Raw genomic sequence first — 27,430 nt, 5'->3', positions numbered from 1 at the left:
TAATGCATATTGGTGTTTTTCCTCTGTCTTCCAAAGGCAACATAAACGTTTATTTAAGAGCTACCAACAAAAATCTATGAACAGCTACATGAGCACAAACATGCGAGAGGAGCTTAGGATTCATTCCCCTTCTTCCCAGTAATTTACCTGCCTGAAGCTAAAAAGTCAGAGCTGCCTTCAGAACCAAACATTTTAAAGTCATTCCTGGCCAGTACCATAACCTCAGCTGTGCTGAGGGGGGACCCTAGAGAAAAAACTGTTCAGCCCAGTGCTCTGGGCATCCTCCTCTGATGTGGAGACAGAAAAGCCAAACCCTGGTACTGCACTGCCATGGGAAGGAGCTGCCAGCTCTTACTGTGGGATGGAAGGGAGCTGTCTACTAATAATGACTGTCTTTCTTCTTGCTCAGGTATTTTCCATTTGGAATTGTGTTCCTAATAGCTGGCAAAATCTTGGAAATGGATGACCCGTCGGCTATTGGGAAGAAGCTGGGTTTCTATGCCATTACGGTGGTGTGCGGCCTGGTGGTGCACGGGCTGTTTATTCTGCCAATGATGTACTTCTTCATCACCAAGAAGAATCCCATCGTCTTCATCAGAGGGATCCTTCAAGCCTTGCTCATTGCTCTGGCCACATCTTCCAGGTATTATAGAGTTTCTAGACAGATCCAATAAAATACTTGCTAGATTCTTACTATAGCTACCTCTTGGGAAGAGCACACTATTACTGTAGTGGAGTAGATATATCTGTATCTAAACAATGGTCTCTATCCAATTCACTGGGATAAATTTAAAAAATATGTGTCTCAACATTTAGAAGTTATGTAGGAGCCAACAATAATGTTTGTCACATTGTTTTCCCTTGGTTTAAAAAACATTAGACAAAACCATTTTTTCATAGAGGACTAGAAAGGAAATAAGTACTTTTTCCATATAAAAAATACTTTGCTTCTACAGAGTTAATGTATATGAGAGACATGATGTTTGTCCAGACTTCATTTTTGGTATTGGTGGGGAACCTCCTATTTCAGTCATGTGGAAACATTTTATCCTTTCCACTCATCTTAGTCCTTGTCTCTTGGTACATCAAGAAAAAGACTGTGGTTGCAAGCTATTGTCCAGCTCTGGGAAAGTATTTAACTGTTGTTCTCAAGGAAAAATATCTTTTGCACCCTTTTTAGGGAAGATGTACAATGAGTTTTAACCATAGCTGAATAAAGGTACAGTGAAAATGGGAAACAGCTTGTGAACATGCTATGAAAATGACTCCCAACATAGATAAAATGGTGCATGAGATGTGCTTGAAAGGGCTGGAATTCCCTTGCATGGAGCAGATACAAAAATGACAATGAAAATAATATTTCTGTGTAGCCAATATGATGACATGTTTCATGGCATCTGTGGCTGAAAGAATGTAGAAGATTATATGACAGCAGAAGAGGGAATTATAATTTCAGTACAGAAGGTGTTGGATTTCCATTGTGACATTTTATATTTTTATATATAATAGTTTGCTTCAAAATTACCTATAAAGAGCAACGTGCTGAGAAACACAAAATCAAGACAAATTACGTGATGGGTGGTGCTTAAAATCTAATTATGCTTAAATCATTAAGGAAAGCTTTTTTATTAGAATGTAAAAAGTATGTAGCTTGAGATATCACCACATCCCCAGATTCAAGTAAGATGAGAATTTTGTACTTAAAGATGTTAATGTTGGAAAAGGCTCATCAGGCTCACATTTGACACACTTGACTACCTGCCCTGCTTCTCTAGGAATTCTCTTTCCGAAAACTACTGCTGACAGCTCAGTTTTTTAATCAGTGCCATTTCTTTCATTCTTTTTTTTTTTTTCCCTAGAAAGAGATAGCTTTTTTTAATATCTGAGTATTTCTCTTTTTAGGAAGAAAAATCCAACTTTTTCATGAATATAGAGGCCTTTAACAAGGGAAGCTTAATAAAGACTTAAAAGATCAGCAGATATTCCACCATTTCAAAACCATTACTTTTCTTAATTTTCCACATTATGCATCAGCATTGTATTTTGGTTTTATCACCAATTTAGGAGTCCTTTACTGGTCTGGAAACTGATGAGACAGAAATGTCTGTCCTGCTTAGCCTCTTTAAGGGAAACCAATTCTTACTTGAGGTTTTTCTTCAGCTCCATCTCCTTACCCCTTCCAAGCTGATGTGAGAGTGCCCTCTGACAGTGGGGAATACTCACAGAATTCAGCTTTCTCTTAAACCTTGCTGACCTTGACTCTCCTGGGCTCTGACTCCCAGATAAGACTGTCTCTGGGAATATCAAGTGCTTTGAGACAGCACTTTCTCCCTTCAGCTGTGCAAGGAATAATTACTTACAGGCCCAGAGAAGGTGTAGTTTGGGAACAGAGTTCTGCCACCAGCTGGCAGTTCAGTCTGCCCCAGAGCCACCAGCAGGACGTACTACCAGATTTAGTATCTTTCTTGACAGAAGCTAAAGTACCACCAAATTTAATGTGAGTCCTGTGGGAAGGCTCTGAACATATGGATTTGGGCCTTGGACATTTTTGGATTTAGCTGTTTGTCCCTCTTTTAAGAGTGTGTATATTTTGCAAATCCAACACAGGCCCAACATGGTTTCCAATGTTTTTCTGCTCAAATCCCAGTGTCTTGTCTAGAGATAGCTGAACTTTTCACCTTCATTACACTGAAAGGAATGGATACTGCACATAACTGAGCCGTTGCCAAAAGAACATGCACAAATAACTGGGGCTGGACAGGAGAGCTGTCTCTCCTGACAGTCAACACATCTGTATTTGGTTAAATAAGACTTGCCACAGGGGCATTATATAACACTTGTCATGTGGGTATTGGATTTTCAGATCATCCTAGAGGAGAACAAAGAGTTGATTTTAAGAATACTGGTGTATTTCTTGGAGATGTTTCTGTGTTGGTTCAGGTCTACATCTAAAGATAGAAAACCACGAGTCAGTGTTCTGAGACTCCTTGCAGATACTCTGCACCTGTGGAAAGCTTGTTTTTAAAGCTAAAGATCAAGCTACAAGAAGCAAAAACAAAACCATTTACAAAGCCCAGGAATGTAACACAGGAAAACATGAGAGCCATTAAGAGACCATCTGATGGCAAGGATTTTACTGAATCTCAACATTATTTCTGCTCATTTCCCTTTAGTGAAAGGTTCTGCACCCCATTCTCAGTCCCCTTACACTTCTCCACAAACCCAACCACCGCAATATTTTGCACCAGTATCAGTGGAGAGGCAGGGGCAGAAAAGCAGATCTTTTTCCTTTGGTGCATCCTTTAGGACACAAATGAATGTGTACAGCTCCTCTTTCCTGCCCCACTGTGGGGTGCGCAGCACGTGCTGCCCTTGCCCACCCTGCTCTGAGGTATCCAGGCTGCACAGCTGGGGATTTTTGACTCTCTTTTCTTCCCCTCACACTGCCCCTGATCTTGTCACCTCTTACCAAACTGAAAAAGTAGTATTTGGCCAGCTGGCAAAATTCTATTGATTTTAGCTTTCCTCATTCTAACGGCAAGAGGGAATTTTGTCTTTCTAGGTCATCTTTCCATATCATTAATGAATTAAAGCATCTTTTCAGCGGTACATCCCATCAAAAGAAGCAATTTTCATCTCCTCTGAAAAAAAAAAATTATAAACCATGAGTTTTTCAAGGGTTTTGCTGCTTATGAAACACTAAGATCTTGGCTATTGCATAGTGTAAATTAAAGGCAGATTTAGAAAGGGGAGATGAGATCAGTTTGCTGATTTTTTGGAGCAAATATCAAAATGCATTTGAATGATAAGATAAACACAGCAGCTGTTCTTCCACAGTGACTGGCTGTCTGTGGTTCTCACTAGTAAGAGCTTGGCCTGGGCCAGCATTAGCTTATGCTCAGTCTCTGCAGCTGCAGCATTTTATTGAGATAAGACTGCAAATGTATTTTTAATTGTTAGAGTTAATGCTGGGAGAAGATACCTCTCAGCTGAAATCTTTGGGTCAGTTTTTAAAAGACTGAACAGATTAAGATCAGTGCTTTAGAGTATTTTTTTTCTCCTAATAAATATTAAATGTCAGGCTTTAAGGTTACTGCTCCACTGTTTGACACTAGATAAAAGTAGCTTTCAAGAAAACAAACTTCACCTAGTTTAACTAAAAAGACAAACTAGAAAAATTATTTGCTTATGTCTTTTATAATATTGAAATTATATATTAATATTATTCCAAAACTACAGAAGGACCCTTTTTTTTCCCCCTTTGCCTCCTGAGAGCCACCAATAGCCAAAGCCTTAAGTAAGACATATTTTTCTGGTGTGTGCCAGATGATACAATATGAGTAAAAATGAAATATCATTGGACAATCTCTTCTAGGATGTTCCACATAACTTTTGCCAGCTGTACTCAGAAAGAGTTCATATCTGTGAAACAGGTGCTGACAAAGTAATCATGGATGTAAAGTAGCAATCCTGCAAATGAGAGGTTAAAGAGTTATTGGGCCAATCCAGACTGAGAGAGGACAAAGCAGATTTTTAACATTCTGTGTTGCAACAGCTGATTGTGCAAGGAGAAATACAGAAAGCACATAAAACAAATTTAGTGCAAATTGAGAAGACTACCTCTACATCATGAATTAAATTTCTCATCTGAGCAGACTGTTCTGGAAAGTCTTTCACACATCCTATGAACTCTAAGATACAGTGTCATAATTTTGAGAGAGACAATGTAGTAGCTGCCTGTCTAAGAAAGTACAAGAACCCAGAAATTTGTTTTCTTTCAATGCCTTGAATGTTTTTCATCATCACAACACTTACATTCTGACCATTTTCTTTATTACTGTAATATTTAATAAACAACAAATCCAATGTGTTATGTTCCTTAGAAATTTTGCTTCAGTCAGCATAAAATTCAAATGAAAGGCACACCTAACTGTGAGACACTGAACAAGTTTAGAAGTGGAATTCTTGCAAAAATAGTGTCACAAAATCTGTTCACAACAATGGAAATAGATACAGATTTTGCTGGTTGTGCCATTGGTATTGAGATGGTTTTGCACAATATTTTTAACATCTCAACCAAATTGTAACATGTTAATAATCTAAAATTTGAATGTTTGGCAGCTCAGTTCTCTGCCCTCAGAACAGGCAGACACTTGGGTTTAATATTCTGGTATGTCAGAGTGTGGGCAAGGTGGCAAGGACTTGTAAGATTACCTTTTTGTCCTCATTTCCACCCAAAGAAATTAGACAGGGTTTTGTTACAGAAAAGCCAAATGTCTGAGGGAAGACTGTCTTTAAAAACAAGTAACTCCAAAACTGAGTAGCTGCAGGAAAGGGAAAGAATGAGTTAAATAATTTTTTCTTGGTGATGCCTCTAATCAGAACACCTAGAAATGCTACTGAGTCTGCTCCTAGTTGCATCTACTCCCAGGGCTTTCAGTTTTACATTATTTGTGAGCCACAGCCTCTTCTTTTATGAATATTTTATGGTAAACACCTGCAGAGAATTTCAGTCATTCATAAATGACTGTGTGAAAAATGACAAGCATGCTCAAGAGAGAAATAACATCTCATGAGCAGCTTGGGGATTATGGGGTTATGCTTTGCTATGTTTGTTTTTCAAAGTAAATATTGATTAAATACTAGCACTGCCTGAATTAAAAAGTTTAATATACCCCAGTTACAGGAGGTAACCAGATTTCCATTGCTTTCTTGCCTTTCCAGTATATTTACATATTTAGAGAAAGACTTTGCTCTGGATTTTCAGGCAGTGACTGCCAGTTTGTAGTAAATCATTCAGCAGTCAGACTTCATAAAGTTAGAGAAAACAGAGATATCAAACTGAAAACACAGCCTTGTCTTTTTTCTTTTGTGTTTCCATGGCAGGAAGTTACTTTTCCTTTCCAAACACAGTTACTTTCCTTGAACAACAGCTTGCACAAATACAAAATGACAACTCCTACTCATGGAAATATTTTGCTTAGGCATTTCTGCAAACTTGGCGTTGTGATTTCAGAGGTTTTTTAATCCCTCTGTGCTTTTATAGGACATTTGCAACAACTGAGAAAGAATTTGCAGATCCAATGTGTTATCTTCAATTGAGAACAGCTAATGGTCATTATGAGATTTAGGTGTAGGAGCCGTATTTGATCTGAGGGTCAATACACACAGTGACAGAGCAATCTGAGCTGCCAAAATAGGGGGAAGACACCTGTATTTCCTGTCTCAGGGCATGTAAATCACAGGACAACAGGACATTGAAGATCACAATGTCACCATACCAATATTTCCCCTATTACCATCTTTTTGAAGAGGTAACTTTGGAATAATTTTGAAGAACTTTGCTATATTACATCTATTTAAATAGTCTCAGATAGTGAGCAGTGTATTAGAATTGGTTTAATAACAAGGAAAGTATTTTGTGATTTGTGAATTTCTTTCAGTGGCGTTACTTATTTTCCATACAAACTCATATTCCACAAAAATTACCCCATCACTCTCTTAAATGCAGTCTCATTACTCATGACATCAGTGAATGAGACACCACATAGTAAAATGCAGAATGTTACCAAAAGTGCTGATAAAATCTAAATATATTTCAATGTATTAGTACTTAAAAATGTGTGCCTCTTATTAAAAATGAGAAAATACATGGCCATAGAGTGCTTTGTTAATTGTCTCAGTTAATGAAAATAAAAATCAGAAATATATTTCAGGGTATCAATTTAAAATGAATATTTGTCAAATGGTCGTAGAGCATTCAATTCTACTCCACACACATCTCATTTACATAGGTACACATTATTATATGACCAGCAGTTATGTGATTGTTATATATTCACACAAGAGACGTGGGCAGATCTGTCCCAGGGAGAAAATGGGATTTTATATTCCTAAATACAGACGTTTTGTCTGCAACTTTCATTTTCAGGCTGCTGTTGATAAGATCTTTGCCTCAGACCTTGCAGAAATAAAAAAATTGTTTACTTATGAGGTAGGCCTGGAAAGAAACATTTTTAGAAACCATGTGTGTATATTTTAGAGATTTTAGTAATAAGCTGCACAGGGTGTTGTTCCCTTTTCTTGTATTTGAGTGTACAACACTGCCTCTGTGGATTTCTGTCCCTTTGCTTTTGAAACAGGGAGAGAAATATTTCTAACTTTGGGGAACAAAATTATCACTAACTCCAACATTTATTCATGTAACTGTCTTTATCCTCCATCGAGCAAAGCAGTGAGTTACCCGGTGAGTGACACGCAGTGCAAGGAGCAAGAAGCTCGGATGGTTGTGTGAAACTTCCCCTGCCAGGACAAGGTTTGCTACAATTGATTCCTTCCTCAGAAATAGAAATAACCCAATTTGTGCCTCTGTGCTGTTGTGCAGCTCAGCCACCCTGCCTATCACTTTCAAGTGCTTGCTGGAGAACAACCACGTGGACAGGAGGATCGCGCGGTTCGTGCTGCCCGTGGGAGCCACCATCAACATGGACGGGACGGCGCTGTACGAGGCCGTGGCTGCCATCTTCATCGCCCAAGTCAACAACTACGAGCTGGACTTTGGGCAGATCATCACCATCAGGTACAAACCACACATTCCACGGGCTGGGGTTTGCTTGTCTGCAGAGAGTCATGGAATCGGCTCAGTTGGAAGGGACCCATCAGGGCCATCATTTTGTTGAGTCTGAGGCACAACACTTGTGCGTAGCAAGTGCAAAACTCATCTTTGCTGCTATCAGAGGATTCATCCCTCATAGAAGAGTTGTTTCAAAGTAAAGCAGAGATCAGGGACTGCTCAGAGAGGAATTGTAGTGGCCCTGTTCAATAGTGTCCTGCATGGGCACACCAGGAAATACGCTTCTGTGAGGATAACTGTCTAACTTTTGCTTTTAGGCAAGCCATTGATCACTTCTAGAATTGGAACATTTTATTATTACTGGTGTTTAAAATACTATTTTAAATGTTACAACTGTTTTCAACTTGAAGTCTGATTTGTGTCTTCAAGTTAAAGGAAAAGGTTAAAAAGTTGCAAAACTGGAAGTCTTATATCAAGTAACATGGGCAGGATTAGGGAAAGAGAAAAGAAGGACAGATGCAACTACTAGGGCAGGTTTTCACAAACATGTCAGATCACTCAGATGTTTTCTAATTGTCTTCTCTGCTGCTTGTTAAAGCAGAAAGCTTCATAAACAACCATGCTCTCAGTTGGTAGAGAGTGTTATGGAGTGTGTATTCCATCCTTGAAAGGTCTGTAATGTGTCCAGAAGACTGGAAGATCCAGCTGAACAATTACTGCCAGAATAACTCCAGTGACTGCCAAAGAATTCCTTAGGGACTGAAACCTGCAGGTTTCCAGCAGGGAACAAATGATTATAAAAACATTCCTCATAGTCAGAGCTTTGTGCAATATATTTGAGATCTGCTAAACTACCCACCCACTGACCTCACCACTGCCCCGTTTACATGCTGGGCCTTGCCCATCTTCTGCTGGACCTGAAAACCTTCATGACAAGGAGAGTCCTGAAAGCAACCCCAGATGACAGCTGAGGTTTGCTAATGGGCTTCTGGCAAGACCTGGTTGGAACTACAAAAAGAAGAAATAAATTGTGCCCATATGAGCTCTTGCTTCAGGCTAGCACTCTTTGAAAACTGTTGGAATGAGCCTGTGCTAAAACTTAGTCTTTGGTGATTTGGAATTTTGAGATCTTTTTAGCATGTGATGCTAAAATATGGTCCAGAGCATGAGCAGAGATTACACATACTTTGAAGTAAAGAACACTAATTTTAAAAATTAAGAAGGGTGGTAGTAAATGGAAAGAATGTAAGCTCGAACTTTTCCTTAGCAGAACCCCCTTTTATCACTTTTATTCCCCACATCAAGTGCTAGTACATAAGGATCAGATAGAAGTAAAACAGTAGACTGAAAATACAAGTACAGATTGGGAAAAATCCAAGAAAAGAAGAAGAAAAAAAAGACTCACAAATGAGGAAGCTAAACAGGAAATCATGGTGGACACAGTACTGTCAATGATGTAATCCAAATTCTAACTGTATCGAAACCTACCCCAGGTCTTGATACTTTAGGACCAGGAGATTTAAAATCCAAATAATTCTGAATGCCAGGGTATTTTTGCCAGAGAAAAAAAAAATTGTTAGAGAGATAATCTGTCTACTCTGCTCATAGTTTGTAAAATCCAGGTTAACAGTTTCTATCAATGCAAACATCAGCATAGCAGAGAAAGAGAGTAAAGATTTCCATCAACTTACAGAATGAAATATCTACGTTAAGGTAAAGATGGAATGGAATAGCAGATAGCTTGTTTATAAAATCTTAGATAAATATTCCTGGTTTTACTCCCAGTTAAGTTCTGAGACTTTGTGGCCTGATGCAAGAAGCAGCAGTCCTGATCAGACAGCCAGTTCATAGCAGTAACTGGAAAGCCTTTTGATGTTCATAATAGTTACATTTTACTCAGCTACTGAGCTTCTGTCCCTTCCTATCTATGCTCTATTGCAATGTTATTAGGATGTTATACGAGTTAACTTTTGCAAAATGTAATTTTAAGTCTTTCCCCTTCCTTATCATACTCACATGCTAATGTATTTTTTTATTTTAAAAAAGGGCTCTAGGTAGAAATACTGCTGCCACTGTACTGGTATAGCTGTAAGCAAGGGACTGGATATCCCTGTGTTTCAGTTTCCATATGGGTGAATACACTTATCCTCATTTTCCTTAGTAGGTTAATGAGACTTAACTGCTTGCCAAAAGCTCTGACATTCTTGACTGATGAATGCAGAGGATTATCAGTGTAAATGCTTTCTGTCATCATTTTACAACTGTCAACATTTGTTCTTTGTCCTTCTGCTGGATGGCCTAGCTCTTGGAAGTTGCTAGTTGGGTGGAAATGAATACATCCAGTCACTTTTGCTCCTGGAAAAAGGAATTAAATCCCACCCTTAAAAACAACATTATGAAAAAAACGTAAAGTCTGCCGGGTCTACTCCTGCCCTGGTCTCCCATTCATTTCTGCTTGCCTGGCTGAAAAAATGGCATGAAGGTCAAATAAAAATACTTTCCAGAAACTGAACATATACAGTCACATTCACACTTGCTTCATATTTAAATCCAAGTATGCAAAGCCATGTGCTGTGCAAGGGCTTCACCCCTGGCCCAGCCTCTTTACCCTTGGCCTAACCCTTGAGAAGGATTGACAGTAAAGGCCCCAGGCAGGCCAGTTGTGGATTTGCCTGGCACAGGAGCCACCCATGGTGACCCAGAGGTGACTGCTGGGAGCTCAGCTGCCAAAGGAGAACAGCAACGAGTGGGGCTGGCAGACTCCTGGCACACAGCACTGAGTGCTGCCGTGACCCATGAGAAGCTGGCAGAACTCAGCCCACAGCCTGGTTGGCCCTTCTGCTCTGCACCTTTGGTATTCAGAGAGAATAGAACTGCCCCACCAGTGCCAAAGCTGCAAAGGCTGAGGGTGAGAATTTAGCCCTGGGCAGACAGTTCTGCCTGTTCTTGCTGTCTCGCCTGGATTCTATCCACAAAACACTGGCACTTCCATGCAGTGGCTTGTGTAAGAGTACGGTTTAGAAACATGGTATGGTTTCTTCCAGAAACTAAAGTTTATTCCTTTCTTTCATTGTTAAAGTATTACAGCAACAGCTGCCAGCATAGGTGCTGCAGGCATCCCACAAGCTGGCCTGGTGACAATGGTCATTGTTCTCACCTCGGTGGGGCTCCCAACAGACGACATCACGTTGATTATTGCTGTCGACTGGGCACTGTAAGTAACAGAAAGCTCTTGAGTCTTCTGTGGTGTCAACTTTGCTAAGAGGGCAAATGGTTTCCAGGGGTACAGTAATACAGAGATAGATAGATAGATAGATAGATAGATAGATAGATAGATAGATAGATAGATAGATAGATAGATAACAAAAGAACTGATTAAAAACTCTGCTGATGTGGACATTATATTGAAAAAGACACACAAATGAGGGAGTCTAGATGAGTCTTGGAAATACATCTTGCATGGAAAGGCTGAAGAAGTGGAGTCCCTTTAGTCTAAAACCAGAGCTGAAAAGTGACCACAGCAGCTTTTAACATAGACAAGATTGTCCAGAAGAGGATATTGATAAATCTTCACGATCAGATCCCAAAAAAACTTCAGAGCTACTTTTATCTAGGATAGTCAGGCCATGGAAGTGGATGCACCTATCCAGGCTGGGTGATGATCTTCAAGACAAGTTTGAAGGTTGGGCCAGATAAATGTGCTTAAGGGGCATCTGGCTTAGGCATCTGACCTTGAGAAAGGATAAGAGACCAACATTCCTAGGAAATATGGTTTGCCTGCACTCTACTTATCAGCCCACTGGTGCTTCAAGGCCATTATCTCAGTGCAGTGAAGCGCTCTGCAAGAGGCCTGAGCCACTGCTAAAGCCAGAAAGTACCACTGGCACCCCTAAGCCCACAAGAGCCATGAGAACATGGTGCTGATGTGGGCTGTATATGGCTACTGCTGCTGCAGCCCCAACACAGTCAGCCTGAGTGCTGGCACCAATAATATCTTCCTTTCACAGATCCTGATGCAATTCTGTGCTCTCTGATCTCAGTGCTAAATAGGCATCAGCTGCTTGCAGCCCCAGTTTTGCAAGTGCAGCCATTCTGCAGAGGACATTTTGCTGCATCCCCAATCAGGGGGGTTTGAACAGCACAGACAGGGGCTGAAACTTAACACACTTGGGATGAAAGGGATTTATGTTACCAGGAAAGAGGCATCACTTTAAAAATTCATAAGCAGTGGTTTATTTAACTTTTAACTTTTATGTAACTGCCGATGAATCAATCAATTGTGAATAGTCTAGGAAGATGAATCATAAAATACTGGTCCCTAGCTCATTAGCATGTCAATTAACTAGGTAACTAGCATATGCATACACAAGGAAATGTCCAAATTAATTTTATTTAAGCTATATAAAATGTATCTCCTTTAATACGGGAGTTTCATTACATCAGGGTTCTGGGTAAAAATGTGTTACAAGTCCATCCTGTTATAAATCCTATTTTATCCAACTTTTAGCCACCTATTTTTTTTGTACGAAGAATTGTGAGAAAAAATATTTCCTGTCCAGTGTAACAGAAAATTATTATTATTAGCATAAATAGGGCTCATGATCTTGTGTTGTCTGAATATTTTAAGACTGTATTACAAAAGCCTTTCCCCTCTATATTGCTCAGTTTTTGTCCAGCTCTTGCAACATCAACATTTCATTGTTTTTCCAGTAAGCCTTCCAGGGTATATGGGAATTATTCTTCTTTTTGTCTTACACAACTTTTCAAAACAACAGAGAAAAGACTTTTCAGGCTATAGTTCCAGATGGTATTAAAAAGTGAGTAAGGAATAGACCCAATTTCCTGTCTTTTGCAGATGACCTTTCAAACAGAAAGCATATTTCTGTATTTCGGCACTTGGTGGTTTCAAGAGCCTGCAGATGCAAAGTGTCAACATGGTTGACATGATGAATATTTTCAGTATTAGTTTTGGAAGTACTGGAGTATGAAGAATGCTTAAAGAAGGCTGGTTAGATGATCTCACAAGACTGAAATACCCATTACAATGCACTGCAGGTATTACAACTCTCTTAGGTAGCCATAGCATGTATGTGACCTTCATACCTTTAACTAGTGCTTAGACACATAAAGAAAAAATCAAAATGTTTCCCAGCTCATTTATCAAACACAAGGTAAAAGTTTTACATCTTTAATAACATCATCTACAGCTCAAATGCCACTGACTCACACATTTGCACTGAGAGCAGCAGGTTTGGCCTCTCAGAGGAGAAATGTCAGTGGTGAGTGTTGTGGTTCTCCTCATGCATAGTGCAGACTGCTCCACACATTCAGAACATGGAGCACAACCGGCCAGGCTGTCCCTTTTCTTAAGAGCTTCAGTGTGGAGCACTGTTTCCTTGGAAAAATCCTCTCTTGAAAATATACTAATCAGAGCTCAAAAGGGAGCTCACTCTTGAGCTCTGCTCATACAACTTCTTCTCTACCACAGCTGACTTGTTGCACAATCCACAATTCATAACACTGACTATCTTTCCAAGAATTGCTATTTGATAATCAAGAAGGAAAGAAGTCAGTGTGTAACAGGAACTTTTATTGGTATGTGCTGTAACTGCATTTTTTCCCTGTTTAACATGTTCTTGTGGAAATTTTCTTCAAGGCAAAACCCAAAATCAGAACAGAAGGCATTTTTAAAAATGGATTGAGCAAACAAGTGTAGGACTGGGTCCTGGAGTCAGCAACCACGTCTAGGTGTAGGCTGTGGAATATTATTGCTGAAGTTACTTGCATTGCACATATAGTTTGGGTAACTCCACACACAAATAAGCTTTCATGCAGGAATTTTCATGATAATTAAGCAGGCAACTGCATAAACATTTATATGCACTGAGTACCTGCCTAAAATATCTGAAAAAAAATCAGCACAGAGTTTCAATTCTTTTCTATATTAAGATACAGGATCAGAAATCTGGGCAGTGTTGATATTGGACCATCACTGACTTTAATAAGCCAAACATCTGGAGATTTCTGAACCTCCATTTTATAACCTACATTTATAAATTAAGTTACTAATATGACAGAGTTTTCAGATGTATATGTTTTTCTTGGAAAAGACATGATGTATTTCAGACTTAAAATCTATATCATCTGTTTGAAATCTCATCAGTTTTAACTAATATGTTCCAGGATGATTCGAGTGTAACACTTGTCTTTGACAGCCAGTCAGTTTTGTCTGTTTATGGTCTGTATTTTAATAGATTTATTTTTTAGACAGTGGTAAAAGCCATATACAGGGAAGAAATCCTGTAAGTGAATAAATGAAAAATGGTTAAACTATATATATATACAAAATACTGTCAAGCATACAAATTTAAATTGGAAAAGGTAACTGAAAATGAAGAGTCTTTAAGAGCTACTGCATAGCCAGTGAAAGAGCCAAAGTCACCACAGGTTTTACAGGAATGTATATTACTTAAATATGGTCAGTGGTTGCTTGGTTTGTGAGGGTAGTTACATAGTAATCTTCTGAATTATTTTGATTGTATCCTGCCCATTCTACCAATACAATAATCTTTTTAAGCATCACTTTGGTTGTGAGATTTGGTACCATGATCACTAATTTAAGGGACTGGTTGCACTAGCTGATCTCTGCCATGATTGAATTCAGGTATTTGCAGCACCAGTCTCCAAATCAGGCCATATTGCTGGATCTTATTATATAAACTGGGACAGAAATGCAGGTGTGATGTGCAATTTGACTTTTTCAGTGCTGAATCAGCTTGCAGCCGTAGGGGGACACAGCTGCTCCACAGCTCAGTTACACAATCAAGTGTGTGGCAGCACAGCACATCCAGCTCAGAAAAGGCTGGAAAATCCAATTAAGTAGCTCAATAACTAATGGATGCCTGATACCAAACTTCTTAACATTTCTAAATGTTTTAGCTAGCAAAACCAGCCTTCAGCCATAATTACATCTGATGGAGGCACAGGAATTTATCCAGAGAACCAACAGCTTACCATTACTGTTTCATTTTCCAGAGATAGGTTTAGAACAATGATCAATGTCCTGAGTATTACTGTTTCATTTTCCAGAGACAGGTTTAGAACAATGATCAATGTCCTGGGGGACGCTCTGGCTGCTGGGATCATGGCCCACATCTGCCGGAAGGAGTTCATCAAGGACGGTGATGAGGTAACCCCGCCGTGGGCCAGGGTGTGCCAGGGTGTGCTGTGCTATGGCAAAGAACCTGTGAGCTCCCACATTCGCTTCCTCCAGTTTATAAAAGTTGTTTCAGAGAGAGGATAGAATGGGGCAATGGGCAGCTTAGCACATGGGGTGGATCTTCCTCCATGAGGTCATGTGAAAAGCCACTGGACTTCGAGGCAGCTCTGACTGGCACACTGGGGATGGGGGCAGCAGAAGCAGCTGTGCTGTCCTGCAAATGCATGAGATGCTGGGACTGTGAGTTCCACACGCAGCACCCAGGCCCTGACTGGCCAGTAATTTGTCCTGCTAGAGGAGTGACCAGCAACAGAGGAGGGTGACAGATGTCCTTGACTACCTGTGTGCAGGGGAGGTAAATGTATCTATGAGTGTGTATGTGCATAATCAATGAGCTCGCATCAAAAGCAAATACCCTGGGCATTGCAAGCCCCTGAGTCAGCAAAATCTGAAGCCACCCTTGCAATAATTTTCTTTCCAGACTAGCACAAGCACATGACTCCATTCTAGACTTCATTCTCAGACATCTTCATGCTTTCTACATCTAATACAAGCACTTCCTTACATCTTTGCTTTTATTCTTCTGTATCTTATTTCATACAGCACACATACCTCTGTATTCTTCTCCTGTCTCCTTCCACTCCTATGTACTTTCTCCTTCCTTTGGCATGCATCATTCAGTCTTTCCTTGTAACAGGAGCTCCTCATGTCTTTCCTTCAATCCTTGACAAAGGAGATTCCTAATTCCATGAGCCCATCACATTTGGAAGTGCTAATCTCCAACCATTTTAGCTCATGGTAGACTCCCATTACCTTTCTTCCACAAAGACAGAATGGTTCATGCAGGAACATTTCTTCATTAGGACTAACCTTCACAAGACATGTTTAATTTCTGTTAATTATCACCATCTGTTGTATTCCACACAAATAGCATTATTTCTCTCATTCTACAATTTTGTGGTCAATCCCATTCCTATGCCTTCCTGTAACATTCATTTAAAATTGCTGCTCTTTCAAGTTGTATGTAAGAAGACAAGCAGTGTCCTCTGGGGTAATTAGCAACTGCAGTAATTACTGATGACAGGGGCTACACACACAGCTACCTACAAAGCCCCTGAAATACAAGCTCTGGGTGAGGTAGGTCATCCATTACAAAGCCAGAAGTGTAGGCTGAGCTCCCACATAACACAGGCCTCCTGACTTTCACTGCTGTATTTAGAACTCAGTCAGAACTTAAGAAGAGATGTCGCAGCAATGCAAAATCCCTCCTGAGGGATTATTTAGTCATCTGTGATGAGATTTTTCTTTGAATCATGCTCTGTAATGCTATTAAAAAGTACTGCTAGTCTGCCATACATTTTGGCTGCATAATTTGTGCAGTTAGTAATATATACCCAAAGGCCATATTTTCTCAGCTGCAAGCCCTCCTCCTTTCTTTGCCAGTATTTACGTCTTACTTTCCCCATCAGAATCTGGTTTCATTTAAAGAACACTTCAATATTTAACTTATGAATCAGTTAATAAAATCCCCTTTACTTCTTTCAAAACAGAACAAACTGAAGAGACAGGTGTTACTGGATTAAAAGAAAGGCATAAGGCAACAACAAATGGTTTATTGGTCTATTTAATGGTACCCAAGAGCAAGCACTGCCCAGAGCTTAGCACAGTAGTCATTGAGAGTCTGTACCTTTTGAAGTGAGCCCCGGAATTCTGGTCTCTATTTACCCTACTTGTACCACTTTTCCAATGGCAAGCAGCTGTTACCATGAGTGTAAGTTGAATTAGAGTTGTGACAGCATTTGCATTTTCACACAGACTCCTTCCCTTCATGCAGATGGTGCAAAGATGCTTCAGTGTATATGAGAAACAGCTTCTGAAATCTATGGAAGCTCTAGATAATCCTGGTGAATGTAAAGCAGCTCACAGGCTTTCCAAGTAAAAATTCCCTTCCTGTTGTATACAGCAATCAGTGGCAGTATTCCAGATCTTGATGCTTTTCACATAGGTGCCATTGATCTGTGAAACTAAGCCTGTTAACATCCATCAGATTGTGGCTTACCAGAGAAATGGCTGTGTGAAGACCATGAATGAATCTCGTGGACCAGAAACAGTGAAAGGGTTGCAGCACCATATACCCATACAAGTGGAGCAAGAAGAAACTCCAGTGGAGAACCACACTAAGAAATCCAACAGTAAAGACCACTGCACTATTGAAATAAATGAACTAGAAACAAATGTGTGACTGCTACACTCGAGGTATCTCACGCCCCAGTGACCTGATACCCAATCTCTACCTCACAGCTGGGAGAAGGACTCTTTGCCTTGAACAGGAAAATGTGGACTTATGGCCACCCGCTTGTACTGGAGCTAGGAGACCAGCTGTGAATGTCAAGAAAAGCACACAGCTTGCAAGAGACATGGGCTTCTTTAGGTGGAAGATTTTACTACTGAAAAATTAACTAATGGACTACTGCTGTTTTATTCTGCACTCACTGACTTCAATATAGTATTTGACACTCCTTTCGCTTCTTTTTTTAAAAAGCTTTTTTTTATTTCACCCTTTTTGATTTTCTAAACAAAGCCTTTTTTGTGAATTTCAGTTAATTATGAACACTGTAGAACTTTTGCTATGTGAAAATGTTTCACCAAAACTGCTAAAGATACTAATTTTGTCTAATATTCACTAAATATAGAGTTTGTGCTTAGTTTTATAACAGCAGTAAGAAAATCACACTGATTTCCTGATCTCAAGGGGTTACATCTATTCCCAAATAACAATGCAAGCAGAGGGGAAGTGAAGTGTGCATTTGTGCAATAAAGGGCATTAAGGTAATTGTGATGGGCAGCCTTCAGAGACAGGCAGTCCAGTGTGATACCTAACACAAAGATTTCCTAGGTCACCACAGAGCACAGTTTGCCTTCCAAGTGCCAGATTTATTAACCTTTTTTTTAACCTAACTCTTCAGTAAAGTCAGTTCCAAGCACATGCAGTGGCAGAGGCACTGTGAGCTCTAATCCATAAGCACTGGTGCTAATGTGTCCTCTCCTGTAACCTATAGGTTGTTTTACTGTAAATATGTATAAACTCAAAGCTCGAGCTCATGAACTACATGCTGCATCTGAAGGGCAGACTGAATACAAACTGGACCCAAGGATGCTGAATTAAAATGGGGTTTTGTGAGGAACTTGCTGTGGAAACTGCCCCATTATTTCTCATCATTCAGTCAACAGTTACTCCCTTTCCACTGTCTACTGAAACTTTCACTTACAGTAAAATCTGCTGCATATGTTTCCAATGGTTGTGATAGAGAACATTTTTAATAAACCTGCCATTTAAAAAAGAGGTGGTCTGTGCACTTCTACTATTAGTGTCTTCTTATGTCTCTGCTAAAAGAGAGAGTGAAAGTGAGGAGACCTTCTGAAAAGCTGGGATTTGATCCAGAGATTACATACCAGCTCATACCAATGCACTTGACATATTATATTTAGCTACTTGTGGCATAGCAGCTTGAGATACCATGTGCCTGGTATTCTAATATGCCCTTCTCATCTGTAGGGAGAAAATAACCCAGACAAAAAGGACAATTCCTGCATTAACCAGAAATATTTCATGCATTAGTTCATTGCAGATTCAGTGTATCATTCATTCATGATTAGTGGTTTTCCTGGGATGTACACGTTCACCTCTTCTTTAAGGCCTCCTGTTCAGACTATTTCTTATGTCATGCACACTAAATAGTGGCCTCAGAGCACTATACTATAAGTAGTTTAATTATCAAGAAGTAAAGCTAGAAAGAACACACATAGGTCTTCTTTGTCTGCATACTGTTCCTCAGAAATGATGTATTAATTTGAAAATACATACAGTTGGTAACTGTTTTCCTGATTTGGTCCTAGAGTGAAAACAACAAACTCAGAACACAAAGAATAGGGAAGAACTGAAATGATCCAGAGCAATTTGCTCCAGAACAAGTCCTGTAAAGGACCTGCTCTGCAGAGTGTCATAAGAATGAGTGACTGGGGAGAGCTGAGGCTGATCTGTGCCTCTCTGAATGGGCAGAAGCACTGACTGACAAAAGCATCTGACACTTTTATCTCAGCAGCTCCAGGAGGTCCCCCTCATTCCTCTCCAGCTGTCCATTCCTGCCTGCACTGCCTCCCCTCCTCTTCCAGCTGTACAGACCCAGTTATTTATGAGGCCAGACAAAGAGCCAGATGAGAAATAATTTAATTCAAACCAGTTCACATATGTTTTTAGCACAGTCCTAACAGACAGTTGTGTCAACACAAGTGAAGGGGTGACGCAGGGACAAGATCAAGCAGCCAGGGATGAGCCAAGGTAAGGGCACGTGCACAGGGCAGGGTCTCTGTGTGCCAACTGTGCCCACAAAGAAAACACAGCTGAAAGTTTCAACTTCACCCAGTCAATCACAGCTACATGAAGTGATAGTATAATCCTGCCAGTCATCTATCAATGATTTACAATCACCTTGCATAGATAAAAATGAAGAAAGAGGCCAAGTGGATCCAAGATTTGGAACAAGTAGTTCCAGACTGAGTGGTTTGGAGTCTGCCCACACACTGTGCCACTGTGCCAAGCAGAAAGTGCTCCCAGCCTTAGCACCACCTTCTTCCTCAGCCACCCACAACTTTTGGCTAACTACAAGAACAAAATCCTTTTGCCCCTTGCCTAAGATACTTGGTGTGACACCCTTCAGTATAGTCATGGCTCAAGAGGTCTAAGTCAACTCTGGTGCTCAAGCAGCTTCTACAATGAGAACTTCAAATGAGATAAAGCACCAAAAACCAGCAGTCAGTTGTGCTGCTCAAGTCCTACACAATAAAGAAAACCACTATTTTGCCCATAATGCTCTCAAATGTAGGTAATATGGGAGTCTCATGTGTGAAGGCATATTTTTGAAATCAACAGGCTGGTCTAAAATCAGCTTTCTGCATTCAAACCCTATTCAAAGAATGTCCAGTTGTGCTTTGCAAATTGGAAATGCTTTATGTTTTTTACATTATAGTGTTTGGATCTTTAAAACTCAGAGTTTACAGCAATCTGTGTCTCCCATCCAGCCGGGAGGAAGGCAATGATCCTGTTTCTCACCTGGCCTTTGTAATTTGTGGTATGAAATGCTGTAACTAGAGACACAAGGCACTTTGAGTCTTGGTTCTGGTAAATATGTGTTGCTTGGTGTATTGTGTCCTTGACTGGAGCACCTGACAGCTACTGCAGTCATTCTGCACTGAACACAAGACACTCCTGATAGCTGGGAGAGGTGAACCCTGCTGTTATGATGATTTCTGGTAATTTCTGTGGTAAGTTTTCCTCCATTTAGCTATTTTCTTTGTCTCAGTTTGTGTTGTCAAGCAGTTTGATGCACAGTGCAATTAGACTAGCAGTAGGTTCTATAACATATTTGTATGCATGGATCTGCTCACATTTTCCAGTTATAATCACACTTCCTTCCAACAAAAATAACAAAGCTGTTGATTATCAAGTTAGAGTGCAAGTTTCGTGTTGGTAAATATGTTTCTCCTACTTTCAGAACATAAAAACAAACATGCGACCTTTATAGTCTCAAAAAATTTATATTAAAAAATCAATCAATCGACCAGTCAATCACTTACTACAACAGTTTGCTGTTATAATTTCAAGCATATGTGGAAAGAACATATTCCCTAACTAGCAACATTCAATCCTATTTTGAAGTTGCCTCCCCCTGCTAAACACAAAGGGAATCTAGCCAATTAAAGTATTCTAAAGGCACACTGGGGAAGAGCCTTGAGGAGGGAAAGAAGATAATTAAGAAGGATGGTGCATTGGATACAGGTATAGAAGAAAGAATTTGGGAAGTAACCCAAATTAGCACACACTTATCAGAGGCAGTGGTTTTATGGTAATTTGCAAGTCCTTTGGTCTGATGATACTACTGAGGGGAAAGGAGCCACTGCAGATTGTTGTGGCATAAACCATCATTAAAGACATACTAAAAAAAGGTTCTTGAGTATTTTGCCAATGTCAAGTTCTTCAGTGTTGAATTGCTGTAATAAATCTTTGTGCAACAATTAGAACTGAAAGAGACACAACCAGAGCATTTACACATACCACTAACTCCCAAGAGCTTTTGGCTGCCAACCCAAATACAAAAGTTTATGGAACTAATACAGTTTCTCATATGCTCTGCTAGTCATAATCGATTCCACTTAAATTATTTAATTGCAGCTAAGTTTATTTGTGCCACCTGAATACGAACCCTAACATACAAATAAGATGATCTAAGTAGTCAAAACATTAAATTGGAGTTGCCCACACTGCTATACCAGCAATTCTACAGCACTTAGAAAAGACAGGAACTCTGTAACATCCCATTTGATGAGGTCTCGCTTTCAATTCTACAACAAACATAAATTTTAGTCCCTCTTTAACAACAGCAAACTGATTTATAATACTTTCAAAGCAGACAGAAAGCTCCATCTTCAAGCCAGATGGATGGTTTTGGAAATGACCTCAGTCCTTTCTGCGCTTTCCATAAAAATGAGGTAACTATTAGCAGAAGGTGGTTGATGTGTGCGAGCAAAATGTGTAAAAAAAAGTGAAGTGAACGTGGAAAGCTCAGGCTGCCTCAGATCTTGCCCAGCACTAAGCACCCCCATGTCTGTGCCTCTGCTGAGCACCCAGGTGTGCTTTTCCTGCACGAGCAGCTCTGTCACTACAGACACACAGACAATGAGCCATTGCTGGCTTTACCCTGCAGGCTGGCTGAGACCGCAGCCCCCCAGCTGAGGACTAAGTACAGAGAGGAGTGAAAGTAATGAAGGTTTTTCTACAGGGATGCTACTGTTGCCTGCCTTGCAGTGGGGGAGCAGAGCTCTTTGCAGTAATAAATTTCTGGCTTTGCTGCATTTGGAAAAGAGGCCTCAGAATAGACACATTTTACCCACCCATTCCTAAGGGCTGAGCTGAAAATGAAACACATGTATTAAAATTCTCAGTTTAGCCTGTGATTTCACCTACAACTGAGATGAGAGACACTCAAAATTGCATTCCTCACTAACTACTCTAGAGCATTCTGATTGATGTTCCTGGAATTTATAAGAGGGTTTGTCCCACAAAACCCCAAATGGATTAGATCAATAGAACAGGAAGCCTGATCACTACTCAAGGTCAGGTTCCTTATTCACTCAGACTTCCCAAGTGACCACAAGAATGCAGGGTTTGCTTCCCATCTGTAAACAGAGAAAAGGTCCTTTGTAAATCAACAGGGTGATGAATGGGAAGGATAAATGAGCTGAGGGCTGAGGCAGTTACATAACACAGTAAAGGGGACTCATGATTACCTTGGATTAGCCACTTCAGTCTCTCTGGAAGCACTACTCACAATAGTCACAGGAATTGCCAGGCTTCCATTTTAAGGGACAGAACCTCACAATGCCATCACTTATAAAGCAGCAACAGTTGCATCTCTGTTGCCTAGAGGACCATATATGGGAATAGATTTGGCACAGCTGAGACTTTTGGCAGATTTGTGTCACAGGGTATTTTAGAAATTTTACAGGCTGTCAAAATAAAATGGTAGCAGTCTGTTATTGGCGGAGTGGTATTTTGGGAAACAAGAACAGAAGGCTTCAGAAAGACAAGATGGGGAGAGGGGTAGGTGAAGGGGGAAATGTTCAATCACTTCTCCTGCAATAGAATCAAACCTTCTTTCCCTGCTGGCTCCATGATGAGATGGTACCAACAGATGGAGATGTAGGGAGGGAACAAGGCATCCCTCTCCTCACGAAGCTCCTGTCCCCATGTGGCCCTGCAGGCACCCACAGACATCTGTGACTCCCTTTTCAGCTGTCCTTCCTTCCAAACCAGCATAGAACACTCAGTCCAGCACAACAACCAGCAAACGTTGTTCCCAAAGAGTTTGCAACTTAATCATTATAAAATTCTAGATTTCCCATTTGACTGGGAATTCCACTGGGATGTGCTCAGGTAGGTCACAGATGTGCTTTTCAAGTTCCACCTCTGCAAGGTACAAGGAGTTGCTTTAAAATCAGCCATCTTTCATCACAAAGAGGTATCTGCATTTCATTTAGGAATCAAATGTTTGCTTCTGTGTTTCTGCACACCACACCAGCTGAAAGCCAGGCTCTGACCTACCACATGAAACTCACCGTAGTTAATCACTGCTTTTGAACTTTCCTAAAAATGATCTGATATCTCTAGCCCAGCATTCTCCCCCTCCCCCCCCCCAAAAAAAAAGTATTTTAATGAGATGGAAAAAGCAGGGGAAGCAAAACAAGAAGTGTTTTATGTTCACAGATATCTCATATTACATCTGCTACAAATACTGCATGGCAAAACCAAAAGAAAAACGAGACTGACCTTGAGATGTTTCATTATGATTTCATTGCTTCTAGTGGTTTTATTGGGTTTTACCACTAGGCTATTAAAAACATGTGGAAAGTATACAGAACTAAGTCAAACTGAGCATTTTCAACCCTTCTTCTTTTCCATTTAAATACTTTCATATTTCTTTAATGAGTTTTCCTGAAAACAAAATTCAGAGATTTGCATAGTCTATATCGATAGTTAATCAGTATTATCTTTGTTTTAGAATAAATCATCCACTTCTTGAAACAAAAGAAATAATTTCTCTGACATTAATTCTTCCTTACCACATATCTGGGGAGGGAGGAATCAGGACGGACAGGAGGGTGTCAGTCCAGCACTGGATTGGATCTAGCTCTAGCAGGAAGTTTTGAAAGGAAGTTTAAAAACTCTGCAATTGGGAGAATTTCCACAGCTCCTTCTCAGTGTGGTCTCCACACTGGTGCTGAGCACAAGACTGATGTACAGCTCCACACCTCACTTTCTGCACAGGCTCTCCAGAGTAAATTCACAATAGGTACTAAGAGGTGGTCTGCATCCCATTTTGTTCTTCCCATAGGTGGGAACAACCCAGAAGATTCACTTTGGTTGTTTCTTCCTGGTTTGCATTGGAGATTCCCTTTGGTTCTTCCTACCTGCTTTGCAGACAGAGCAGGAACAACCAAAGTGAGTCTTCCAGTGTTAAATCATTCAAACTGTGAGGGTGCCCCAGGGTACAGCAACTCAACTCTTCAGCACATCAGGGAAGTGCTTTGAGTTTTATTCCACTGCTGCATTTGTAATAAACAAACCCAAAACAGAGGTCCACCACAAAGACGGGGAGACATCTAGAGTCTTATGTAAGTAATCAGTGTTAATTTTAATCCTGCATAAAAGATGTATCTTAAGATCTTCTTAAAGTTAATTCCTGGGACGGCTGTCAACAAACACACAATTCTATCACAAGTTACAAAATTAGTCTCGTTAATTTCTTGTATGCAACTGGAGTTGAAAATACTGAAAATCAATACAATTTTTTATCAGAAGCAATGTTCTGAGCAGTATCATAATCATATGCTTAAAACAGATTCTGGAACTATCATGGGAAAAACTTGAGTAGCCTGTACAACTGTGCATTAAAACACTCTTTGCCTGATTCAAAACCATTTAAAGAAGGACTTTATTGATGGACTTTTTAATGTCCTTGGATACTACTGAAGAATTTTTATGGAAATACTTTGTATACTGGATTATTAGAACACATTTATCATCCATTGCCTGGACATATATCTCACAGCTGGCTGACTTCACAATAGCAGCATGAATCACAGCTACAGGGCACAGCAATATTTTCCTCACTAAAGGCAATGGAGTTCTTTAGGAAATTTACTCACTGTTCTTGTATTAGCAACGTAATAAACCAATTACAATGACCTCCATAAATTAAATCTATTAGAAAAGGAAATACTTTTTAAAAAACAAAACTAAGTTTATATTATATAAGACTCTATATATGTTTAAATTTTTGGGATAACTACACCCAAACCCAGGAATCAAGATTCAACATTACACTGTAGGGTGAAATCACTTAACAGGATATTAGATTATATCATAGGAGCTTCCCAAGAGACTGCTTCCCATCAAAAATTCTATTTGCAAAATACATCTTTATTATTATTAAAGAAGAATAAATTTTCTTCGGTTTTTTTAAGCAAAATTTGCAAAAATGTTAGTGGGCTCAGTCAACATGGTGAGAAGGTGCTTCAAAAATTAAACTCTCATTTACCATCAGGAAACACCTTCCTGAGAGATCAGTCATGAAGTTTTGATCAGATCCTCCCATCTCCCTGCTCTGCGGGACCGCTGGGGAGCAGAAGAAATGGCAGTGGGCTCCCAGGAAGGAGGACACCTCCTGCTCTCAGCTGCTTTGCTAATGCAGGTCCCCAGCTCACTCCTGCATGCACCCAACGCCTGCTCAGCCCGCTGTCTGTGTCTTGCACAGCAGCAGGAGAGGAGGCGGCGTTTGGCCACGGGTGCCTCAGGAGCAGCCCTGCCAGCCCAGCTCTCCAGCACCTGCAGGAGCTGGAGGATCCTTTCCCCAACTGCCCTTCCAAAGCACAGTCCTGAAGGATTTATGAGAGCTAAGACAAATAATCTCCAAGTCCCCAAAGCGGCGATTCTTCTGTTGAGCAGATGCAGAAGCTCTTCTCCCCGGCAGGGCTGCCTGGCCCAGAGACCCAGCGAGGGGGAGCTGCCAACCCCGGGGAGTACCCCACGGGGACCCTGTCCCACAGCCAGGGACCCTGTCCCACAGCCAGGGACCCTACCCCACAGCCAGGGACCCTACCCCACAGCCAGGGACCCTGTCCCACAGCCAGGGACCCTACCCCACAGCCAGGGACCCTACCCCACAGCCAGGGACCCTACCCCACAGCCAGGGACCCTACCCCACAGCCAGGGACACTGCCCCACAGCCAGGGACACTGCCCCACAGCCAGGGACCCTACCCCACAGCCAGGGACACTGCCCCACAGCCAGGGACCCTACCCCACTGCCAGGGACACTGCTCCACTGCCAGGGACACTGCCCCAGTGCTAGGGACACTGCCCCACAGCCAGGGACCCTACCCCACTGCCAGGGACACTGCCCCACAGCCAGGGACCCTACCCCACAGCCAGGGACACTGCTCCACTGCCAGGGACACTGCCCCAGTGCTAGGGACACTGCCCCACAGCCAGGGACCCTACCCCACTGCCAGGGACACTGTCCCGCTGCCAGGGACCCTACCCCACTGCCAGGGACACTGCCCCACAGCCAGGGATACTGCCCCCTGCCAGGGACACTGTCCCGCTGCCAGGGACCCTACCCCACTGCCAGGGACACTGCCCCACAGCCAGGGATACTGCCCCCTGCCAGGGACACTGCCCCACAACCAGGGACACTACCCCACTGCCAGGGACACTGTCCCGCTGCCAGATCTGCAGTCAGTTCCTCAGGAGTTGTCACTGCTCTCCCAAAGGAGGCCTTGGCAAGCTCCTTCTGCTTCATCCCCCTTCAAATTTCATCCATAGTTTTTTTCTTTTTTTTTCACAGAATCACAGAATCTTTGGATTGTAAGGGGACCTTGAAGAGCATCTAGCCCAGTGCTCTGCTATGGGCAGGGACACATTCCACTAGGTTGCTTCAAGCCCCATCCAACTCACCTTGAACACCTCCAAGGATGGGGCATCCACAGGTTCTCTGGGCAACCTGTGACGGGGCCTCACCACCCTCACAACAAAGATTTTTTTTCTAATGTCTAATATAAACCTACTCTCTTCTAATTAGAACACCACCACCTCATCCTCTCACTACATGCTCTTGCAAATAGTCTTGTCCCATCTTTACCAAAAAAAAAAAAAAAAAAAAAAAAAAAAAAAAAAAAAAAAAAAAGTAAAGCGCAAAAGAGCGTAAAGCACTTCTTTTTCATGAAACAGAACACAGCACAGCACGGCTCCCGAGGCAGGGCGGGACCCTCCTCACCACCCTGCAGAGGCCTTGGCTCCGCCCTTCACCCTCCCTCCTCCGTCTCGCATGGGCCCCCGGGAGCTTACCCCGGCTGCCAGCTGGGCCTGGGGACATCGGGATCATGGTTCTCCTTGAAGAGGGAATCACAGGGCACCGTCTTTGCATCGGGAAAGCCTCGGCCTTGTGCCGCCTCCCTCAGCACAGAGGATCCGCCATGGCCGCAGCCGCTCCCCGCTCACGGCCGGCGGGATGGCGCCCGCTCCGCTGAGGCGCCTCCGTGGCCCTTTGTGTCCGGAGGAGCCCGCAGCTGTGTGAGGGGCGGAGGGGAACGGGCTCCCCCCATCCCGCCTGACCCCCGGCCCCTCAGCACGGGGACGCGCAGGGTGTAACTCCATGTGGGGAGGTGAAACCTCTGGGGAAGATGGAGCACTGGCAGGCCTTTCCCCAGAAATCCCAGCCTGAGGTATCTGGAGCGGGCAGGAGCAGGGGCTGGGTGCCCCATCCCGTGAGGGCATGGCCGCGGGTGAGAGCCCTGCAGGAATGGAATGGGGGGAGAACGGCTCATGGCATCCACATGGCACACACAGATGGGCAACGTGCCCACCGTCTGCAATAAAAACTCATTACCCACGAGCTATTTTTGGCACCTGATAAATTCTTTATAGCTCTCAAGCTGCAATTGTACTCCTGTCGCTGTGAAAAAATCATAACTCAGAAAAATCCCGTTTCCCCCCATTTTTTGTATCCGTTGTAATGAGGAAAC

The 27,430-nt window shown here is 41.7% G+C and overlaps 1 protein-coding gene across 1 annotated transcript in view; it reads left to right on the top strand.

Moving 5' to 3' along the window:
- Positions 1-18,135, top strand: part of SLC1A7 (solute carrier family 1 member 7) — a 48,705-nt gene extending 30,570 nt beyond the window's left edge. Inside the window, exons 7-11 of the mRNA XM_079313339.1 lie at positions 410-643; positions 7,385-7,579; positions 10,653-10,787; positions 14,663-14,762; positions 16,798-18,135. Coding sequence (XP_079169465.1) covers positions 410-643; positions 7,385-7,579; positions 10,653-10,787; positions 14,663-14,762; positions 16,798-17,034 — 901 coding nt within the window. The 3' untranslated portion in view covers positions 17,035-18,135. The remainder of the gene's footprint in view (positions 1-409; positions 644-7,384; positions 7,580-10,652; positions 10,788-14,662; positions 14,763-16,797) is intronic.
- The last annotated feature ends 9,295 nt before the right edge of the window (positions 18,136-27,430 follow it).

This window comes from Erithacus rubecula (genome assembly GCF_903797595.1).
Source record: "Erithacus rubecula genome assembly, chromosome: 10".
NCBI lineage: Eukaryota > Metazoa > Chordata > Aves > Passeriformes > Muscicapidae > Erithacus > Erithacus rubecula.
This window is presented reverse-complemented; position numbering and strand designations above follow the sequence as displayed.